The sequence below is a fragment of the Pongo pygmaeus genome, chromosome 7 (assembly GCF_028885625.2).
Source record: "Pongo pygmaeus isolate AG05252 chromosome 7, NHGRI_mPonPyg2-v2.0_pri, whole genome shotgun sequence".
Lineage (NCBI taxonomy): Eukaryota > Metazoa > Chordata > Mammalia > Primates > Hominidae > Pongo > Pongo pygmaeus.
In genome coordinates, this window is record NC_072380.2 from 106,545,714 (window position 1) to 106,564,447 (window position 18,734).

Genomic DNA, 18,734 nt, shown 5'->3' on the forward strand with positions numbered 1-18,734 from the left:
GAGGGAAAACTGGTGGGCTGCACTGAAGATATGCATGAGAGTGTGACTCCCACCATTCCCAGTCTCAGAACATGGGAGCATCACTGTAGCCCTCACCACAACAGCACCTCTGAAGGCAGATGGAGTGGGCACCCACAGGAAGGGACAGCCAGTCATGCAGCCACGTTGAGGCACCCTCTAGGACCAGGGATTTAGTGCCTCATCCCCACGTTGGCCTTCTCTCCTTCCTGGGCAGGCCTTTGGGTCTTCCATTTGTGGTGGAAATCAGGGGTGAAAGAGATTGAAATCAGCACGATGTGGCAAGACAATGGTTTTTGGAGCTAGACAATAAAAATAAAAGAGTAAAAAGTCTTCTCACTCCCTGAACTGTGTATGCAGGACAGATGTCCAGGTGCCACTAGGTTGGGGGAAAACCATTTATTTTCCAGTTATTTAGGGAGAGCAAGCACCCTCTTGCCATGGAAACTGCTCCCTGCTGGGAATACCCAAAAGCCATCAATATGCCAGTGATCAGAGAAAGGTCTTATGCTAGATCCCTCAGTTTGGGGAATCTTGACTAAGTTGGATGCTGGATATCTGGCAAAAAAGCAATAATGAATGAGAACACAGGGGCTTTGAAGTTTGGTCTTCTGTTCTCAGATTTCTGGTAGGGCCTTAGATTTGCTGCCCCTGGGCCACTGCCAAACCCTCTCCTTTGCTTCCTCCCACCACAGAGACTGGTAAACCAAGTTCCCTTTCCCAGGCTCACTTGCAGCTAGGAAGGTGGCCAAGTGGCCCAGTTCTGGTTCATGAAATGAGAGGGGAAGTCCACTGGCGGTGGTCAAGCTTCCATTTTCCTGATTTTAAAAAAAGGGTAGTTGTGGCTGCCATTGCCCTTTCCTGTGACTCTTGCTGAGACAATGTACCTTGTGTCTGCAGTTGGGGCAGTCGTGATGAACCTGAGAGGACAAACCAGCTCAAAAAATGGTGTAGCAAAGAAAAGTAGCCCAAGTCTCTGCAACATCATGGAATTGCTAAACCTGCCCTGGATTGCCTACTTCAGACTTCTTGTTATCTGAGGAAAATAAACCCCTATTTATTTAAAATGCTCTAAAGTCAAATAAGTCAAATTTCCTGTTACTTGCAAGAAAATGCTTTTTTTTTCTTTTTTTTTGAGACAGAGTTTCACTTTTGTTGCCCAGGCTGGAGTGCAGTGGCACGATCTTGGCTCCCTGCAACATCTGCCTCCCAGGTTCAAGTGATTCTTCTGCCTCAGCCTCCTGAGTAGCTGGCATTACAGGCACCCAACCACCACGCCCGGCTAATTTTTTATATTTTTAGTAGAGATGGGGTTTCACCATGTTGGCCAGGCTGGTCTCGAACTCCTGACCTCAGGTGATCCACCCTCCTCAGCCTCCCAAAGTGCTGGGATTACAGGCATGAGCTGCCACGCCCGGCCAAGAAAATGCATCCTTAACTCACAAAGTAATGTTGCCAGACTTCTAGCTCATCTCCTCCTTTCTAAGTTTATCTTCCTTTGGGAGCTCTTCATCCCTTTCACTCCTTTTCCACATCTTTTCCTGTTCCATCAACTCCTCTAGAAGGCAGGGCATAAGAACTGGGTGTGCAGGACAGATGTCCAGGTACCACCATGGTTGGTTAAGTGAGGTCAGTGCTTTCTGTGGAGCTGCTGCTTATCAGCTTTGCACTCATGTCAGCAAGCAGTCAGTCTTTCAGTTAGTCACACCAGTGAAAACTACATTAGCCACACACAAACAAGGCTGCACTTTTCCAACAAGGACAAGCTGGCTCACCCATCAGAAAATGAGAATCAAGTCTTGGTTCCAGGGTTCAAAGTTGCGTGCTCATATCGGGGCAACAAATCTCTCTTCCTGCCAATAAACATGACTACTGGGGCTATAAAGATTTCAAAGTGCATGTGCACACTGTGAATCATCAAGCCGCATTCCCCAGAAGTGGGAAAGATGGTATGGTGGAAACTTGTGAAAGGACAAGAGGGCGGATTTATGCAGGAGTTGGAGGGAATAGCATTTTCCATCTTGCACAAAGAGGCGAAAGGAAGAGAATGGAACTGCCATCTTAAAGTCATTTTTAGCGTCTTTTATGTGGCAGTAATGGGACTCGATCACCACATGACATCATTTCTTCTGACCAATGCTATCAGGAAAGTATCTCCAGAGAAGTCCCACAATAGAAGCAAAGCATTCAGAGACAGAGCTACCTCCAGACCAGACCCAGCGCCATTGGACCACCAAGCCCCAACTCTTAACCACATTGTTACTGCCTTCCAGGTCAAAGAACATGTGCAATTGCCAGGTTCACCTACCTGGTAGCTCCATCAAAAGCTCAGTGCAGTGATTATGTAGTGTTTGTACCAAACTCATCTTCCTTCTGGAAGGCCCAGGCATAACTCCAAAACAGATGGCTCTGCCTTGGTTTCCTCTGATTCCCTGTTCAGTACCATTTCCCAAACCCTGGATCACTTATTTACTCTCTTTTTGGTGCCGTTGAAGTACATCAATGCTGTATTTGTGTTTCTAACCTTCTGATAAATCTATCTCTTGGAAAAGAACAGAAGATCTACTCGCAGTCTGGAGTAAATTAGTGCCTCTGTTGAATAAAGCCCTATGCAGAAGGCAAGATTCTTCAAGCAAACTTCCAGTCTTCATAGAAGAGGCCTTGGGAGGAGGTAGGAGAGAGAAGTGGCTCCCTCCCAACACCCCTGAAATCCCACTCCCTGACTTCACCCAGAGACAGCTGTGCTTGTGGCTTTCACCTGGGCAAGGCACTGCTGCCAGCAGTGGTTGGGCAGTATTTTCACTCTAGATAGAAATCCCACTGGGGTGAGAGTAAAGAGAAGGAAACCTTATTTTCACCTTTCATCCAGGAATAAAAATGCATGTTCCCTTCTCAGACAAGAAGCAAATAAGGCCTAATAATTTGATATTATTATTAAACAATTTAGCAGTGTGCTCGGTGCTGAATCTGCAAAGATGATAAAAACACAGTCCATTTTTCATGGAGGTCAGGGTCCATGTGGACGTAGACACTGAACACTTAAAATTCTGTAGTAATTATAGTAGCTAATATTTATTGTGTGTTTAACCGCCAGTCACTGATCCAAGAGCTTTGTAAATGCAGTATCTCATTGAATTGCCACAAAATCCCATAAGACAAGTACTATTATTAGATCCATTTCACAGGGCAGAAAACTGAGGTTCAAAGCTTAGGTAACTCACCAAATTCTTATCACTGGTAGTGGAGGCACCGAGTTTGAATCCATGTCTGACTTTGTCACTACCCTGGGATAACATAGGTGACAAAGCGCATTTGACGGGGTAGCATGAGGAGACAGGTCAAGTGGGGATGTTTGATCCAGCCCTTCCACAATCCTGGGGACAGGCTTTGAGCCTGCAGGCTGTGAGGACTCAGGCCTCTCATAAAGTTTGAACGGCAGATTTCCCCCGGGGGGAAGGCTCTGATAGTTTTCAAGTTTCATTCAGTTTCACACTGTCATTATGTGAGCTCTAGCGTATTTTTGGGGACTTGAAATTTGATGTATTATTTATGGATCCCAGAAGAAAGGAAGTAAGATTTGAGGTATGAGGATCTAGAAGCTTCCTTCTTTAAAAAAAAAGAAAAAAAAAAAAGAGCAAATGCTTCCTCTAAATCTTATAATTTCATTTCATAATACAGCAATTTTGGGGGCAACCTTTATGAACCTCAGGAGTCACGTAGATTTAAAAAAAAAAAAGCCACCTATTGTTTACCCCAAAGTCAAGGGTGAGGACTCCCCAGTTTCTATCCAGCTCCAAGCTCTAGAAGCCTGTCAGTCAATAGGGTTAACCCAACAAATGGTTAAAGACAACCAGAAAATTCCAAACCATTGATGAGAAGAAAAGTATAGAACAGGGCAGAGCTGAAAATAGAGAAAATGCTTTTCTTGATGTTTTGGTGGTAAGTTTTCATGCGCAAAGTTTAAAAAAGAAAGTCAAGATTAAGGGACACAGACTAATTCATGTATCAGTGCCATGTCATTTCAGATTCCCTGAGCTATACATAGATTTGTTTTCAACATTACCCATAACTGGTGTTGGCTTTTAAGAGCTGGAAAGAAAATACATTCCCTAGTTCAGGGCAGACATGTGATCTGTAGCCATTTCATCGAAAATATCACAGTGGAACAAGCTATGTTTCCATTCTATACAACAACTTAATTTTGATAGGTCATCTTTTTTTAAGTAATAATAGCCATTCTTTCCCTGGTGTGGGGTAGAAAGATACCAGAAAATATTCTAGTAAACAAATAGAGAAGAACACCCTCTTCTCTTACCAAAAAAAGCATAAGAAGACACAGGGAGTGAAGATGGGCCTGAAGTATCATAGTTTTCTTTATTCAAATTCCTGTGAAGGAACCAGAGAAAAAAATGGTTAGTTACCAGTCTGTTAAAATCACGTCTTTCCAATCAGTAAGAATCAATGGATGATATCCAGCTATAAATCTAGTAAAATGGTATCCCGAAAGGCCAGCCTCTCCTCTATATGGAGCAGCCCAGTCTTCCAGAAGTTTCATGCACATCATCCATAGCAATATGCAAACCAACATCTCAAAACATGCTCACAGTAATTTCATTTATCTAACTGCTTTGCTTTGTTATGATCTTCTTCATTTCAGCATCTTAAATGATAAGCAATGAGTGTTTGTTTTGGGGTTTTTTGAAACGCAGTCTCACTTTGTCATCCAGGCTGTAGTGCAGTGGTGCAATCTCATCTCACTGCAACCTCCACCTCCTGGGTTCAAGCAGTTCTCCCACCTTAGCTTCCCAAGTAGCTGGGATTACAAATGCCCATCACCATGCCTGGCTAATTTTTTGTATTTTTAGTAGAGACAGGATTTCACCATGGTGACCAGGCTAGTTTCGAACTCCTGACTTCAGGTGATCTGCCTGCGTCGGCCTCCCAAAGTGCTGGGATTACAGGTGTGAGCTGGGATTACAGGTGCCCAGCCAGCAATGAGTATTCCTTTCACTCCTGTTATACAGATGGAGATGTATTTTGGCAAATTCCAGGATAACTAAACATTTTGATTCAAAGCCACAAACATATGAGATTCCGCAAGTGGAAAGAACTAAAGAATGCTCACAATTCTTCATTCAAAGATGTCACCAGCTGCCTCTTTGGTCTTCTAGATATTGTCATTACCTACACAATAAACCTAAGAAAAAATTTACTTCTTACTATTCCAAAAGAGATCAAACAAAAATCTGAACTCTGTCCTTATTTTCTCCTGTCCAATATTATTTTTCCCTTCCTCCTTAAGCCTTCCCATTTCACAGAGATTATGACTTTCACTATGAGACATGTCATGACTAACTGATTTTAAGATGTGAGATAAATTTTCCACATGGCCTGGAAAACAGTGTTGTTACCTGTCATAAATTTGGACTGCCCCCTCCCCAAAAGAAAGTCAAGGAAATTTTTTTTTTTTTTTTTTTTTTTTTGGAGACAGAGTCCCTCTCTGTCGCCCAGGCTGGAGTGCAATGGCACGATCTCAGCTTATTGCAAGCTCCGCCTCCTGGGTTCAAGCCATTCTCCTGCCTCAGCCTCCCAAGTAGCTGGGACTACAGGCACCCGCCACCACGCCCGGCTAATTTTTTGTATTTTTAGTTGAGACGGGGTTTCGCTGTGTTAGCCACGATGGTCTCAATCTCCTGACCTTGTGATCTGCCCGCCTTGGCCTCCCAAAGTGCTGGGATTACAGGCGTGAGCCACCACACCTGGCTGAGCCAAGAAAATTTTTTCAATGTATTTATTTCACTAAAATTCCAATCACTTTATTATCTCTAGAGATTAGGAATAATCTTGGTTTACTTCATCATCTTATTCTTTAAAGTTTTTCTACATTGAACACATATCACTAATATCACCAGCATGGAAAAAATTTCACTAACATTTTAACCACTCTAAAAATTTAGATCCTGAAAATTTTACATGCCCTACATTTGCATAACTTATATTTGAACTTTAAAGGGTAAAAATGCTATTTCATTTTAGCCTCACCAATGTTCTGGGAGATAAAGAAACAATCCTTTATTAAGCATCACCCAGGATGCAGATTTGCAGAGAGGTCTTTAAAAACAGTAACAGGCTGTTCACATCCTGAAGCCCAGCACTTTAAAAACAGTAACAGTGGTTCACATCCAGAAGCCCAGCACTTTGGGAGGCTGAGGCAGGTGGGTCGCTTGAGCTCAGGAGTTTGAGACCAACCTGGCCAACATGGTGAGACCCCCATCTCTACCAAAAACACAAAAATTAGCCAGGTGGGTGACTCATTGCCTGTAATCCCAGCTACTTGTGATACAGGAGCTGGAAAGAAATTATTTAGGCAGATAGTAAGGGTAAGAGAGTCCTCAGTAAGGTTTCCTTTTAACAAAAAGCAGCCCCAAAATCATTTCTAACAAAGAGCAGCCTGTAGAATCCAGCTGCAGACATAGATAAGCAAGCTGGAAGTTTGCACAGGTGAATGCCAGCAGCTCGGCCAATAGGAAAAGGCTATCTGGGGGCCAGGCATGTTAACACGGCGGCCCCATCTTCCCTTTTCTTTGTAACCACGTGTACAGTAAGGAACAGACTATATGGTGCTAGCCAGGTAGAGAACCCGTCTGCATAATAAAAGATTAGGCCAGCTTCTTCAAGCACTATGCAAACATCACACCTGGTCCAACCAATCTCTCTGGCCCTGTGTAAATCAGATACCGCCTCCTCAAGTTCACATATAAAACCCCATGCCATTTCACCACAAAACCGGAAGACCCACTCGGGCACCCCCCTCTCTCTGCAGGAGACAGAGCTAATCTCCTTTCTCTTTCTTTTGCCTATTAAACCTCTGCTCTTAAACTCACTTCTTGTTTGCCCAGGTTTTCTATTTCTCTGCCCTGAGTTGATGACCTTGGGTGTTTACCCCAGACAATGATGCCACTTCACTTGGGAGGCTGAGGTGGGAGGATCACTTGAGCCCAGGAGGCAGAGGTTGCAGCCAGCCATGATTGCGCCACTGCACTGCAGCCTGGGTGACAGAGCGAGACCCTGTCTCAAAAAATAAAAATAAATAATAAATAAAAATTAAAAATAAAAACAGTAACAGAGTGGTGTAGCAGGTAGGCTTGGAGTCAGAAAGCTGGCCTAGCAACACAGCACTGCTCTCTATAGCTATGTGGCTATGGATATACTACTTCATCTTTCGGTGCCTTAGTCTCCTCACATGGAAAACACAGAACCATTGCTCAATAATAAGTTTGTCCTCTTGGCCAGGCATGGTGGCTCAGGCCTGTAATCCCAGCACTTTGGGAGGCCGAGGCGGGCAGATCACGAGGTCAGCAGTTCGAGACAAGCCTGGCCAACATAATGAAACCCCGTCTCTACTAAAAATACAAAAATTAGCCAGACATGGTGATGCACGCCTGTAGTCCCAGCTACTTGGGAGGCTGAGGCAGGAGAATTGCTTGAACCTGGAAGGCAGAGGTTGCAGTGAGCTGAGAGTGGGCCATTGTACTCCAGCCTGGGTGACGGAACGAGACTCTGTCTTAAAAAAAAAAAAAAAAAAGTTTGTGCTCCTATGATTTTCTCAGATATAATGAGCTGGGAATTGTTCTTCTCATTTTGTAGGTGAGAAAATTGAGGTTAAAAGTCAAGCAATTTGCCTAAAGACATACAGCTAGGAAGTGACATTACCTTGCCTCCAACCAGATTATCAATTCCAGAGTTTAAACTCTGGAATTTCAGCTCTTGCTACTGTGCTTTATATAGTTTGATAGCTACCTAGATGTAGATGTATGACATAGAGCATGGACAGAGATAGAGCTGTAGAGATATACAAATATCATATATGTATATATATTTATACATGCTATATAAATTAAGCAACTTGCCCTGAAATTCCACAACTATTTTAAGGAAAAGCTAGGATTAAAACCCTTCAGGACTCTGAGATTCATAAATTCTTTGAATGTTTAAAAATTAGCTTTTGCAACATAATTAATTTGGTTGACATATCTAAACATCATTTTAAAATTAACTCATAGTTAAACAAGACATTACTGCTTTAGACTACTTATTTGGTTTGGAAACACGTAGAAACAAGTAACAACCTCAGGTTCTAGCATATTGCAAGATGATATTATCAATTATAAATGAATAAATTAAGTCTAACAAACTAGTTTTCTGTAATATTAGCAAAATGCACATGGTCAGCTATCAACCTGTATTTGCTTAATACAAGTAAAAATATAGGCAATAATGACACATTGGGAGATCTTTCTCCTTAAACTCCTCAGCATTCAAGATCTTTCAAATGCTGCTCCCAACTCTTCCAGCCTTATCTGCCACTCCCTTCCCACACCCAGTCATGCCTCCACGCAGATGGACTTTGTACCCTGAGCTCTCTGGCAGCCAAGCTCTCACCCCTGCTCCTCTCCCCGCCTGGCACAAGGCCTGGCCCAGAGAAAATGGACAATGGATATTTGCTTAATGAGGTTGGATGGAGATGTTTCCTCATTTCTGCTTCTCATATCTTACCATCTAAGTTCAACTTAATTATTTAAATAGCAATGAACTACACCACTTCTAGTATGTCCCAGATACCGTGCTAAGAACTGGGGTACCAAAAAAAGGGGTACAGGGTCTATCTTCATGGAGCTAGGACCTAAACCCTACTTCCTTCATGAAATCTTCCTTGATTTCCAGGCAGTCTCTTCCTCTCAGAGCCAGTTCTGAGAGATATATATATATTCTTTTTTTTAAATCATTTATCTGTTAGCATTACTGCCACTATTAAATAAAATTCTTAAGGGCAGAGGCCTTATTTTTAACTTCTCAGGGCTCTTCATACTATCCCTTGCATATATCAAGCCCTCATCAGATGTTGGGTAAATTCTAAAACATTTATGATTACCTAACATGGATATCTTATTAATTTGTTCTCACCTGTAAGAGCTTTCAATAAACATGATATATTAAAGGAAACTCATTCAACATTCAAATATTTATTGTGTAATACATTTTTATTGTTGATGAAAAGAGTTGTTTCTCCTTTGAATACACTAACAGATTTCTGCTCAGTAAATAACCCAGAACTGGTCGAACCAGATCATCTCTTCTTGAACTGATTTTTTCTTTTTTTTTTTTTTTTAACACTTTCAGTCTTCCAGAAAAACACAAGTTGAATGATAGAAAAGCAAATAAAAATAAAAGGAATGCCTTATTTTGGTCAGATGCTCAGAGAGATCACTGTCTGGGATGTTTCAATGGAACCTAGGAAGTACAAGGAGAAATGTACTTGTCGTTTATTTTGTCATTTACATTTAGGCCTGCCCCTCACCGAGGGTTTCCAGTGGGAAGTAGAAGTCACTGCTTTCCATTGCCACGCCATGATTTATTTGAAGACAAATCTACCACACCATGCGGTTGTTAGGAGCGTAGACCCAGGAGTTAGACTGGCTGGCTTGGGTCTTAACTCCTCCACCGGCTGACTCGTGGCCCTGTCTACTCATCTACAAAGCAGGGATAATAATAATAATACCTACCTTCGAGAGTTAAGAGATTCAGCGAGTTAATATTTGGAATACTGTTGGTCAAAAATTCATTTTGCCGCCCATGTTTGCTTAGTCAAAACTGTAAACATTGTCCAACAGGACATTTCTCTTCACAATTCCCAACTTTTGGTGGCCCACTAATGAAAATATTCTAAAAACAGCCTACACAGGAACATCCTCACGGCCAAATGAGGCAGCAAGGCAAAGCCTTTACCCGAATGATTCAAGGCAAACTACACTAATGCTAGGATTATGTCAAAAGAGGACTTTGGTTTCTCAAACAGGTCCCACCTACACTTATTCCTTCCATGGACAAAATACCATTCATGAATGGGGTATCCTGGGTCACAATGGTGCTGATGGGAAGCCATCCTTCATCACTGAAATTGCCCGAAACCACCAAGCCAGACACATAGGTTTCCTCACCAACACTACTTGGAAAAGAATTGAAATAGATTTCCAGAGGATTCTGTGGCATTTTATCTGTACTACCTGTAATAGTTGGTCCAACCGTCTGCGTGGAATTTTTGCCGTTTGTCAGGATTTCCCTCACATACAAGGACTAAATTCAGACAGTTTCTATGGCAATTATTTGAGAGACCAAGCACACCCTTTGCAACATAGATCAGAGGGTTATTATTATTATCCTTTTTTTTTTTTTTTTTTTTTTAACAATAAAAGGAGTTTTGAAAAGACGGCCTTGGTTCCCAAACTGCGGCTGCCCCTCACCCAGTGGGCAACACCATCACCACCACTTGCTCAACAGTAGACCAGGGCATCTGCTTGCAGGCAGGAACCAGGGCTGCTGGGCTTGCTCTGCAGGAACAGTGCCTCCTTTAATCCACCACACAATAGAAGACATGGGAATCCCGCCACAGCCTGAATCTGCATCCAGCCCAGATAAAGAAAAAGGCAGCAAACATTGACTGAAAACAGTTTGCTGCATGCACTGATAAGACTTGGTGGTGAATAATTATCTTGCTGATTTCTCAGAACAACTCTATGGAGCAGATGCTATTATAATCTACCCCTTAAAGATGAAAAACCAAATGGTGAAGACCACAGAAATTAAGAGACTTGCCCAAGGTCACAATGCCAGGCTAATTTTCACTCCCTCTGAAACACAAATATCCTGATGATGAGACACCAAGTAACATTTAATCCATTACAGATCTTTCCAAAATGTTGAAAAGGTTTTTTCCCCCTACTTTGTAGCTGCTCTTTTTTTCAGATGCTGACATGACCTGCCCCGACCTGCCTGGAGGAAAAGGCTGCCTTGGTCTGGGAAGTTTTGTTTCTACTGCAAATATATCTTTGTGTCTCACTATTTCTCCTCATTTCTGTGCTTCACCTTAGGAATCTTCCCTTTTTTAAATCAGTCCAAATGCTATGGGTAGAATTGTGTCTCCCTCCCCCTCAAAAAGCATATGTTGGAGTCCTAACTTCCAAGCACCTCAGAATGTGACTTTATTTGGAGTCTTTACAGAGGTAATGAAGTTAAAACGAGGTTGTTAGAGTGGGCTCTAATCCACAATGGCTGATGTCCTTCTAAGAAGAGATTTGGAGACAGGCTCATCCACAAAGAAAGAACACTGTGTGAATCTACAGACAGCCATCTACAAGCCAAGGAGAGAGGTGCGGAGAAGATCCTTCCTTCACAGCTCTCAGGAGGAACCAACCCTACTGCCATCTTGATTTTGGACTTCTGGTCACCAGAACTGAGACCATAAATATCTGCTGTTTAAGCCTCCCGTTCTGTGGTATTTTGTTAAGGCAGCCCTAGCAAATGAAGACCCATGCAACTTTCGTTTAGCCTGTGCTGCCATCCCAGGACAGAGGTGGCCTCACAGGGGGCTCTGCTCAGTCATTAGACACCCAGAGCCCCCTGCATCCCAGCAGCCCACCCAAGGCTTCATTGATTCTCCCACTGGGCTCCAAGTTCCCAAGAGGATTAATGGCATTCATTTATTTTTTTTTCAGTTACATAATTAGGTTCTTCTTAAGAAATTTAGAACACCAACTTGTGAGGATAAATTCCATTCATCAGGGCACACACAGATTTCAGGTAGCCCTGGAGCTGAGGAATAGCTTTGAGTTTTCGTAAAATTTGCCAGTCCATGGCTTTCTGATCAGCCTTGCGCTGCTTTGTAGTCTTACATTTCTCTTTTTCTGTGTCGAAGATCTCACCCTCCTACTGATTAGGCTTCCACAACTGCTTCTTAAAGTAGGCATCGGTAAGATGTTTTGGGTTTCTCACACTGCTGATATCAATTTTTTTTTTTTTTTTTTTTTGAGACAGTCTTGCTCTGACGCCCAGGCTGGAATGCAATGATGCCATCTCAGCTCACTGCAACCTCCACCTCCCAGGTTCAAGCGATTCTCATGCCTCAGCCTCTCAAGTAGCTGGGACTACAGGTGTGTGCCACCATACCCGGCTAATTTTTGTATTTTTAATGGAGACGGGGGTTTCACCATGTTGGCCAGGCTGGTCTCGAACTCCTGGCCTCAAGTGATCCACCCACCTTGGCCTCCCAAAGTGCTGGGATTATAGGTGTGAGCCACTGCACCCAGTCCTGATATCAATTTTTATGGAGGTGGTGATGACAAATTTCTGGTGTGTCCTTCACAGAGGAACTCCATGGAAGACCAGAGGTCCAGCCACAAGTAACCAGCTACTGCCCAGCTGCTCCAGGAAAACCACCCTCCTGCCTTGGTGGCACCCAGGGAGGATGAGCAGAATGGTCTCGAGGGCCGTGCTGGCTCGAAGTTTTCTCACATGCTGACTACAGAGTTTCTTGCCATGGCTGGACAGCTTTTGAGGCACATCTCTAGTAGGATAATATCAAGGCATTTTGTGAAGTTTAAACAGCCAGGCATCACCATTCTTGTCACCTCAACTGGGTTTATAACAGTTGCAAGTTTCTTCTTTTCAGTCTTGGGTTTAGCAGCTAGTACCTCCTCTCGTACATGGCCTTTCTGGAATACATAGCAGATCAGGAATATCTGCCAATTCCTCCGATGAGGACAGGATTTGGGCTGCAGCAAGGCTTCCCCTTCTTGGGCTTTTTAGCTCTGAGGTTCTCCCTTTTCACCTTGCCACCGGCAAAGCCTTGTTAGCTTCAGGTTTCTTCTCCTTAGTATCCAGCTTCTCAACTTTTTCACCCACCATCTTGCAAGATGGGAAAGTGATGTTTAGACACTCTTGTCATTTACCCATTTATTCGAGTAAGGACAGGGAGTTTCTACGTCCCAGATCTCCAAAGTTACAAGTCAACACATAAGCATTGATTTTTGTCCCCCGTGAAAAAAAGCTAAGTGATAGACAAATCTTAGAGTCAGTCATCTCTTATTTATTTTTTAAAAAGCATGAAGGGCTTTGAATTAAAATAATTCACCTAGCACTAAGGCTGAGCCATGAAGCTTCAAAGAACAAGAAGTTGCAGAAGGAGAGAGCTACAGAATTTGTTTTCAAATATCCTAAGGTAGTGTGGGCAAGAAGGGATGTGACTGGAATTCATAACACCACCAGGACCAAACAGTGCCAAATATACTGTGAGCCATTTATTTTTCCTCCTCACTGTATATTGCTAAGAGCGGCATAAATTATAAGGCAAGTCCAGATAGATATAAAGATCAGATGAAAATCTGGCTCAAACCATTATTCATCGATTAGTGTTCAGATCTGTCATGCCCATCTTTTTGGTCTGGCTCACAGATCTCTGGCACCAATTACATCACTCAAGGTTTAGAGAACCGCAGAAGCATCTGATCAATTTGCACTTTTGACAAATTAAGGACCCAATTAAAGTGGCCATTAATAAGCTCGAAACAAGCAGACAGGTATAAATCTGGGCTTCTGCCTCACACTTCAAACAGATTACTCCACATGGGGAGGGAATGGGCAGCTGGATGATTTATTTTTACAGCAGAGAGGAAGACAGGGAAGAAGGAAGGAAAGGAATGAGGGAGGGATGAACATACATACATAAACATAAGCCCAGCTTTCTGTCACTAAACTCTGTAATATAGATATGCCAATCTTTCAGTATATGACAATCTGGATTTACACACATGCAAAATTGGAGGAGATGATTTGTTCTACCAATAGGTTCCTGATAGGGAAGATGGGCTCACGAGAGGCTAAATGGTCCCCTGGAGAACTTAAAATGGTTTAGATTGACATAATCAATTATAATACACATTACTAGCATAATTATTCTTTTTTAAAAAAATGTTTGTCTCACTTTTTCTTTTTTTAAAAATTTTAAGTTCTGGGATACATGCGCAGAACATGCAGGTTTGTTCCATAGGTATACACATGCCATGGCAGTTTGCTGCACCCATCAACCTGTCATTTAGGTTTTAGCCCCACATGCATTAGGGATTTGTCCTAATACTCTCCCTCCCCTTGCCTCCCACCCCAGGACAGGCCCCGATGTGTGATGTTCCCCTGTGTCATGTGTTCTCATTGTTAACTCCCCCTTATGAGTGAGAACATGCAGTGTTTGGTTTTCTGTTCCTGTGTTAGTTTTCTGTTCCTGTGTTAGTTTGCTGAGAATGACAGTTCCCAGCTTCATCCATGTCCCTGAAAAGGACATGAAATCATTCTTTTTTATGGCTGCATAGTATTCCATGGTGATACGTGCCACATTTTCTTAATCCGGTCTATCATTGATGGGCATTTGGGTTGTCTCCAAGTCTTTGCTATTGTAAATAGTGCTGCAATAAACATATGTGTACATGTGTCTTTATAGTAGAATGATTTATAATCCTTTGGGTATATACCCAGTAATGGGATTACTAGCATAATTATTCTTATTAAAGAAAAGAATAACAAGTTCCAAGAAATATTTGAGAGAGGTGTCATGCTTGTTTTTTTCCCAGATTGGCTTTTGTTCCCCCAGTGCTCCCCAAGACAGAGCAAGGGAAGGGTCAGCTGGGGAGAAGAGGCCTCTCCTCCAAGTCTCCCAAAACGTCCCGGCATTGAATGGAAGGGGGGCCAGAGCAGTCACAGGAAAGGGAGCCACTGACCTAGGGACAACAGTGACTGTTCCACCAGGGCGCTTGCCTGATGTCGCAACCCATTTATGCCTGAGGTTGCAATTTTTTGAATTTTTGCAATCAGACCTTGACGATGACCTTGTGCAGTAGGATATAAATAACTCCCACATGCTTAGTGTTCCAGTAAGGAACACTAGGCATAAATGGGCTTTAAGCAGGTAGCCAGGAAGAATTTCAGCATTGACTTCCCTCACGTGTGCAGCTATATACCCGCAAAAACCCTAGAAGGTGGCAGGGGGAGACCCTTTCTCCCCCAGATCTAGCAGAACAATATCACAAGCATCTTCCCTGGACTAAAGAGGAGGACTGGAATCACTATTTCTCATAAAAGGTGGCTTGACTTTTTTTTTTGACAAAGTGTTTCTTTATGTATAACACAACATTTCTTTATGTAATATAAAGTTTATGGACGAGCATTTTGTCAAGATAATAAAGCAACACATCCTGGCCTTAGAAATTCAGTAGGAAGTAAATCTAAATTAGGTTCCATCCCATAGGATTTAGACACTGAAGGATCGAAAGAAAGAAAGAAAAGAAAAGAGAAGAGAAGAGAAAAGAAAGAAAAATACTCTAATACCAGTTCATTTGCAAAGTGACCCAAGGCAGGAATTTTAATGCCAAGAATGTGCAGTCATGCTTAAGTATGGCAGGTTCACTTTCTGATTTCTGTAATTAAATCATAACTGACAACTTGGATGGGTAGGAGAGGAAGGGAAAATAAATTTAATTCTGCTTAGTAAAAGGTGCCAGACCACGATGAAATCTCATTCATGAATTTTTTTTTTTTTTAAATCGTTGGAACTGTTTTAAAAAATAGCAAATGCTCAACAAATGCAAGCTAAGTTAAACACTTTGGACAACTTACTTGAACAACACAGTCATATAATGTGGGTCCTGTTGTTATCCCACAGAGCAGGAAACTGAGCTTAGAGCGCTTGAGGAAGTGGTGTGAATGCAGGGGCCGAGCACCAAGCCACTCTGCTAGATGGCCTCTTGGTGAGGAAGAGAGCTCATCTTTAGCTTAGATGTTAAGGGAACAAATCTACCATTTCCATTCTCTTTGTCCCTCACTTAAGAACAAGTCCTAATATTTTTAAGTAATAAGTATATGGTCAAAAATGAATAACTCAGAAATATCATGAATGAGAGAATTCCATGTCAGTCTTACAGGATATTTGAAGAGAAATTTTCTTTGTACCACATGCACAACAATCAAGTATAGCTTAGCTTATGTATTGCTTAAGTGAAAAAAAAAAAAAAATCAACTTTAGTGTAGTTAATACCTCAGCCACTAGGGGAATATCTGCTTTTATTAAGTTAATATTTCTTGTACCTAGAAGTAAACATTCCTTCTTCTTCCTGTCTGTTCTCACAAGTAACAAATAAGTAGATAGATATTCCCTTAAAATTCAGTGTGTCTTTCTTTGGATAATCAACGAGCAGTTACAGAACAACTAGCCCCATTCTAAATCTGACACCAGGGATTTCTGAATCAATGCAATTTTATGTCAAATCTATACATCTCTACCCATGTGAACCAGCTTCTGTTCAAGCACTGTTTGTCGGCCTCCAGAGCAAGAAGCATGACAATGCCCAGCTTTCCTCCTCAGAGTTGTTGCTGTTAATGTGAAAGAAAAATGAGGGACACATCCTTCTAGACATTTTTTTTTTGACAGTGGAACAAGAAGTAGAGTTTCTGCCAGGATATATTTTGCACGTCATCCAGCTTTTTTTTTTTTTTTTTTTTTTTTTTTGAGACAGGTTCTCACTCTGTCACCCAGGCTGGAGTGAAGTGGCGCAATCATGGCTCACTGCAGTCTCAAACTCCTGGGCTTAACGAATCCTCTCACCTCAGCCTCCCAAGTCGCTAGGACTACAGGTAAGTGCCATCATGCCTGGCTAATTTTTAATTTTCTTGTACAGGCAGGGTCTCCCTATGTTCAGACCTCCCAGGCTGGTCTTGAACTCCAGCACAAGCAGTTCTCCCTCCTCAGCTTCTCAAAGTACTGGAATTACAGGAATGACCCACCACACCCAGCCATATTTTGCCTTTTGTATGAGAAAGGAGGAGGTACCGGAAATGTAACCTTCACCTTGAACAGTGATGACTTTTTTCAGGGGTCATCTGGGTGAGTTTCAAAGGATGCCACACCTGCACCTCACCCAAAGACTTACATGGGAACCATGAGAGGGGCTTTAAAATGCTATATATATAGCAAAACCAATAGTTTTATTATTCTCATATTTTTGAATCCCACTTCCTAAACATAGAATTAGCTCCTCTCTTGCATAATGGTAGACGTTATTTTTATGGCATTACTGATTTTTTTATTTTTCTAAAGAACGAAACAAAAATTTCTCAATTCATCCTGAGTCACCTACTTGAACTTTCTCATAGAACAGAGAGCTAACATTCACTGGATGTGTACCAAGCACAAAGCAACATAGTAAGCTCTTTACCTACTATTCTAATTTACTTCTGACAACTACCTGGTTAGGCAAGTCTCTAGTGGCAGATCTCTGTTCTGTGCTCACGGGCTGGAAAATGATGAAACTGGCCTAACCCATCTGGCCAACCCTGAAGACTCATATGGCCCCGTAACTCACTAGAAACCCTCTCTCAGTAAAGGACTTGCTTTGTTTCCTGGTGAGAGCTGAATAGCATCCATCTTCCTTTCATCTAAACATGTTTTTCTTCTTCTTTCAAATAATGCCTCATTTGCTATTTAAGCTTTTGAAGAAAAATTAGGACAAGAAAATATTAGAGAAGGCACTGTCCTTCCAATCTGCTCCTCGGCATCCCCTACCACAGAGGGCATCTGTCCCCATAAAGTCACCTGTCATAAAGAAAAGACCAAGACAGAGGCAAATATCGGACCATTGAAGATACCAATAAGCTGTGCATGGCTTAACATAAAAATAACCACACATTAGCAGGTGGTACCTCCACCACCAAGGCCAAAAGCAGCCTAGGAAGCTGATTAACACGCACATCAGCCTCTTCTCTCACTTGTGAAGGCAGGTCTGTCTGTCTGTCTTCAATTCTTATTCTAGTACTTTTACAAAAAGGCTTTTCTTCTTCTCTGCATGTTCCCTCCCTTGCTGTGTCCTGGACAATTCTAAGAATCCCAAATTGAATCTCATTCTCTGAGAAGTAGATAGAATGACATGCTTTTTGAGAATGTGATTCCACCCCAATTTCTAGAATACAAGAGCCTAGAGCATCTTAAGACCAGGGACTTTTATATGCTCATCACAGAGTGGGTGTGATACATGTTTAAACATCAGAGAACTCAATTTCCCCTTTAATTCCACTGCCAAGCTTGATTTCACTGCAGCCACTTCATCAAATGAATTTATAAAATATGGACCAATGAAAAGAAACTACAAAAAAAAAAAAATTGTGCTCCACAAGCAAAACTTGTCACGCCAGCAACAAATTTCCCTTCTCAGCATCTACATGGCCCACCTCAAGGAACAAATTTGTCAAGCAACTTTTTAAGTGCCCTCCCCCTCCATCTACTTTGTCCTTCTGGAATAAATATGTTACTGACACAGTTAAGACATGTCAGCCCTTACCTTTCTGTAAGTCACAAAATGGTGGTTAAAAGTCCTTTTCTTCCATTCAGTGGTTGAGACTTTTGCTACGACTGGAGTATCTCCCCCGAGAACACTCCCTCTTCCCTGCTTTGCCTCCCAGCCTCTCCCTTCAGCTTCAGTCAAACATTAACCATTAACATTTTTTATTGCTCTTCGAGAGCCACTGGGTATCATAAAAAGTGTCATTACATTTACTCCAGGAAAGAAATGACTTTGTACCAAAAGAAGTTTAATTTACATCTAATCCATCTCAAAACAGGTTGCTACATTTTTCAATGTAGATGAGTCAATGAAAAGACAAGAAGTTAGAGTGGTAAAGTTTTTGTGTGTCCAACTATCTCTAGAGTGTGAGGTTCATGACATCAAAGACTTTTGTTCATATTTTGTACCCCCAACACTTAGCACAGGAGACTTGATCAGCAAATATTTATGTAGATTCCATCTCAAACACAAAAGATGGAGCAGGGGCGCCATGTCTGAGCA

The 18,734-nt window shown here is 42.1% G+C and overlaps 1 protein-coding gene and 1 pseudogene across 3 annotated transcripts in view; both read right to left on the bottom strand.

Moving 5' to 3' along the window:
* Positions 1-18,734, bottom strand: part of CDH17 (cadherin 17) — a 112,026-nt gene that overhangs the window by 67,084 nt on the left and 26,208 nt on the right. For 2 of the 3 annotated variants that reach the window (XM_063668985.1, XM_054498674.2), the window contains exons 1-2: positions 18,231-18,303; positions 4,334-4,404 (exon numbers count right to left, since the gene is read on the bottom strand). In XM_063668985.1, coding sequence (XP_063525055.1) covers positions 4,334-4,384 — 51 coding nt within the window. In that variant the 5' untranslated portion in view covers positions 4,385-4,404; positions 18,231-18,303. Of the gene's footprint in view, positions 1-4,333; positions 4,405-18,230; positions 18,304-18,734 lie in introns of those variants that run through there. The other variant, XM_054498673.2, reaches the window with a different exon arrangement.
* LOC129042520 (large ribosomal subunit protein eL6-like) lies at positions 11,599-12,759 on the bottom strand (annotated as a pseudogene).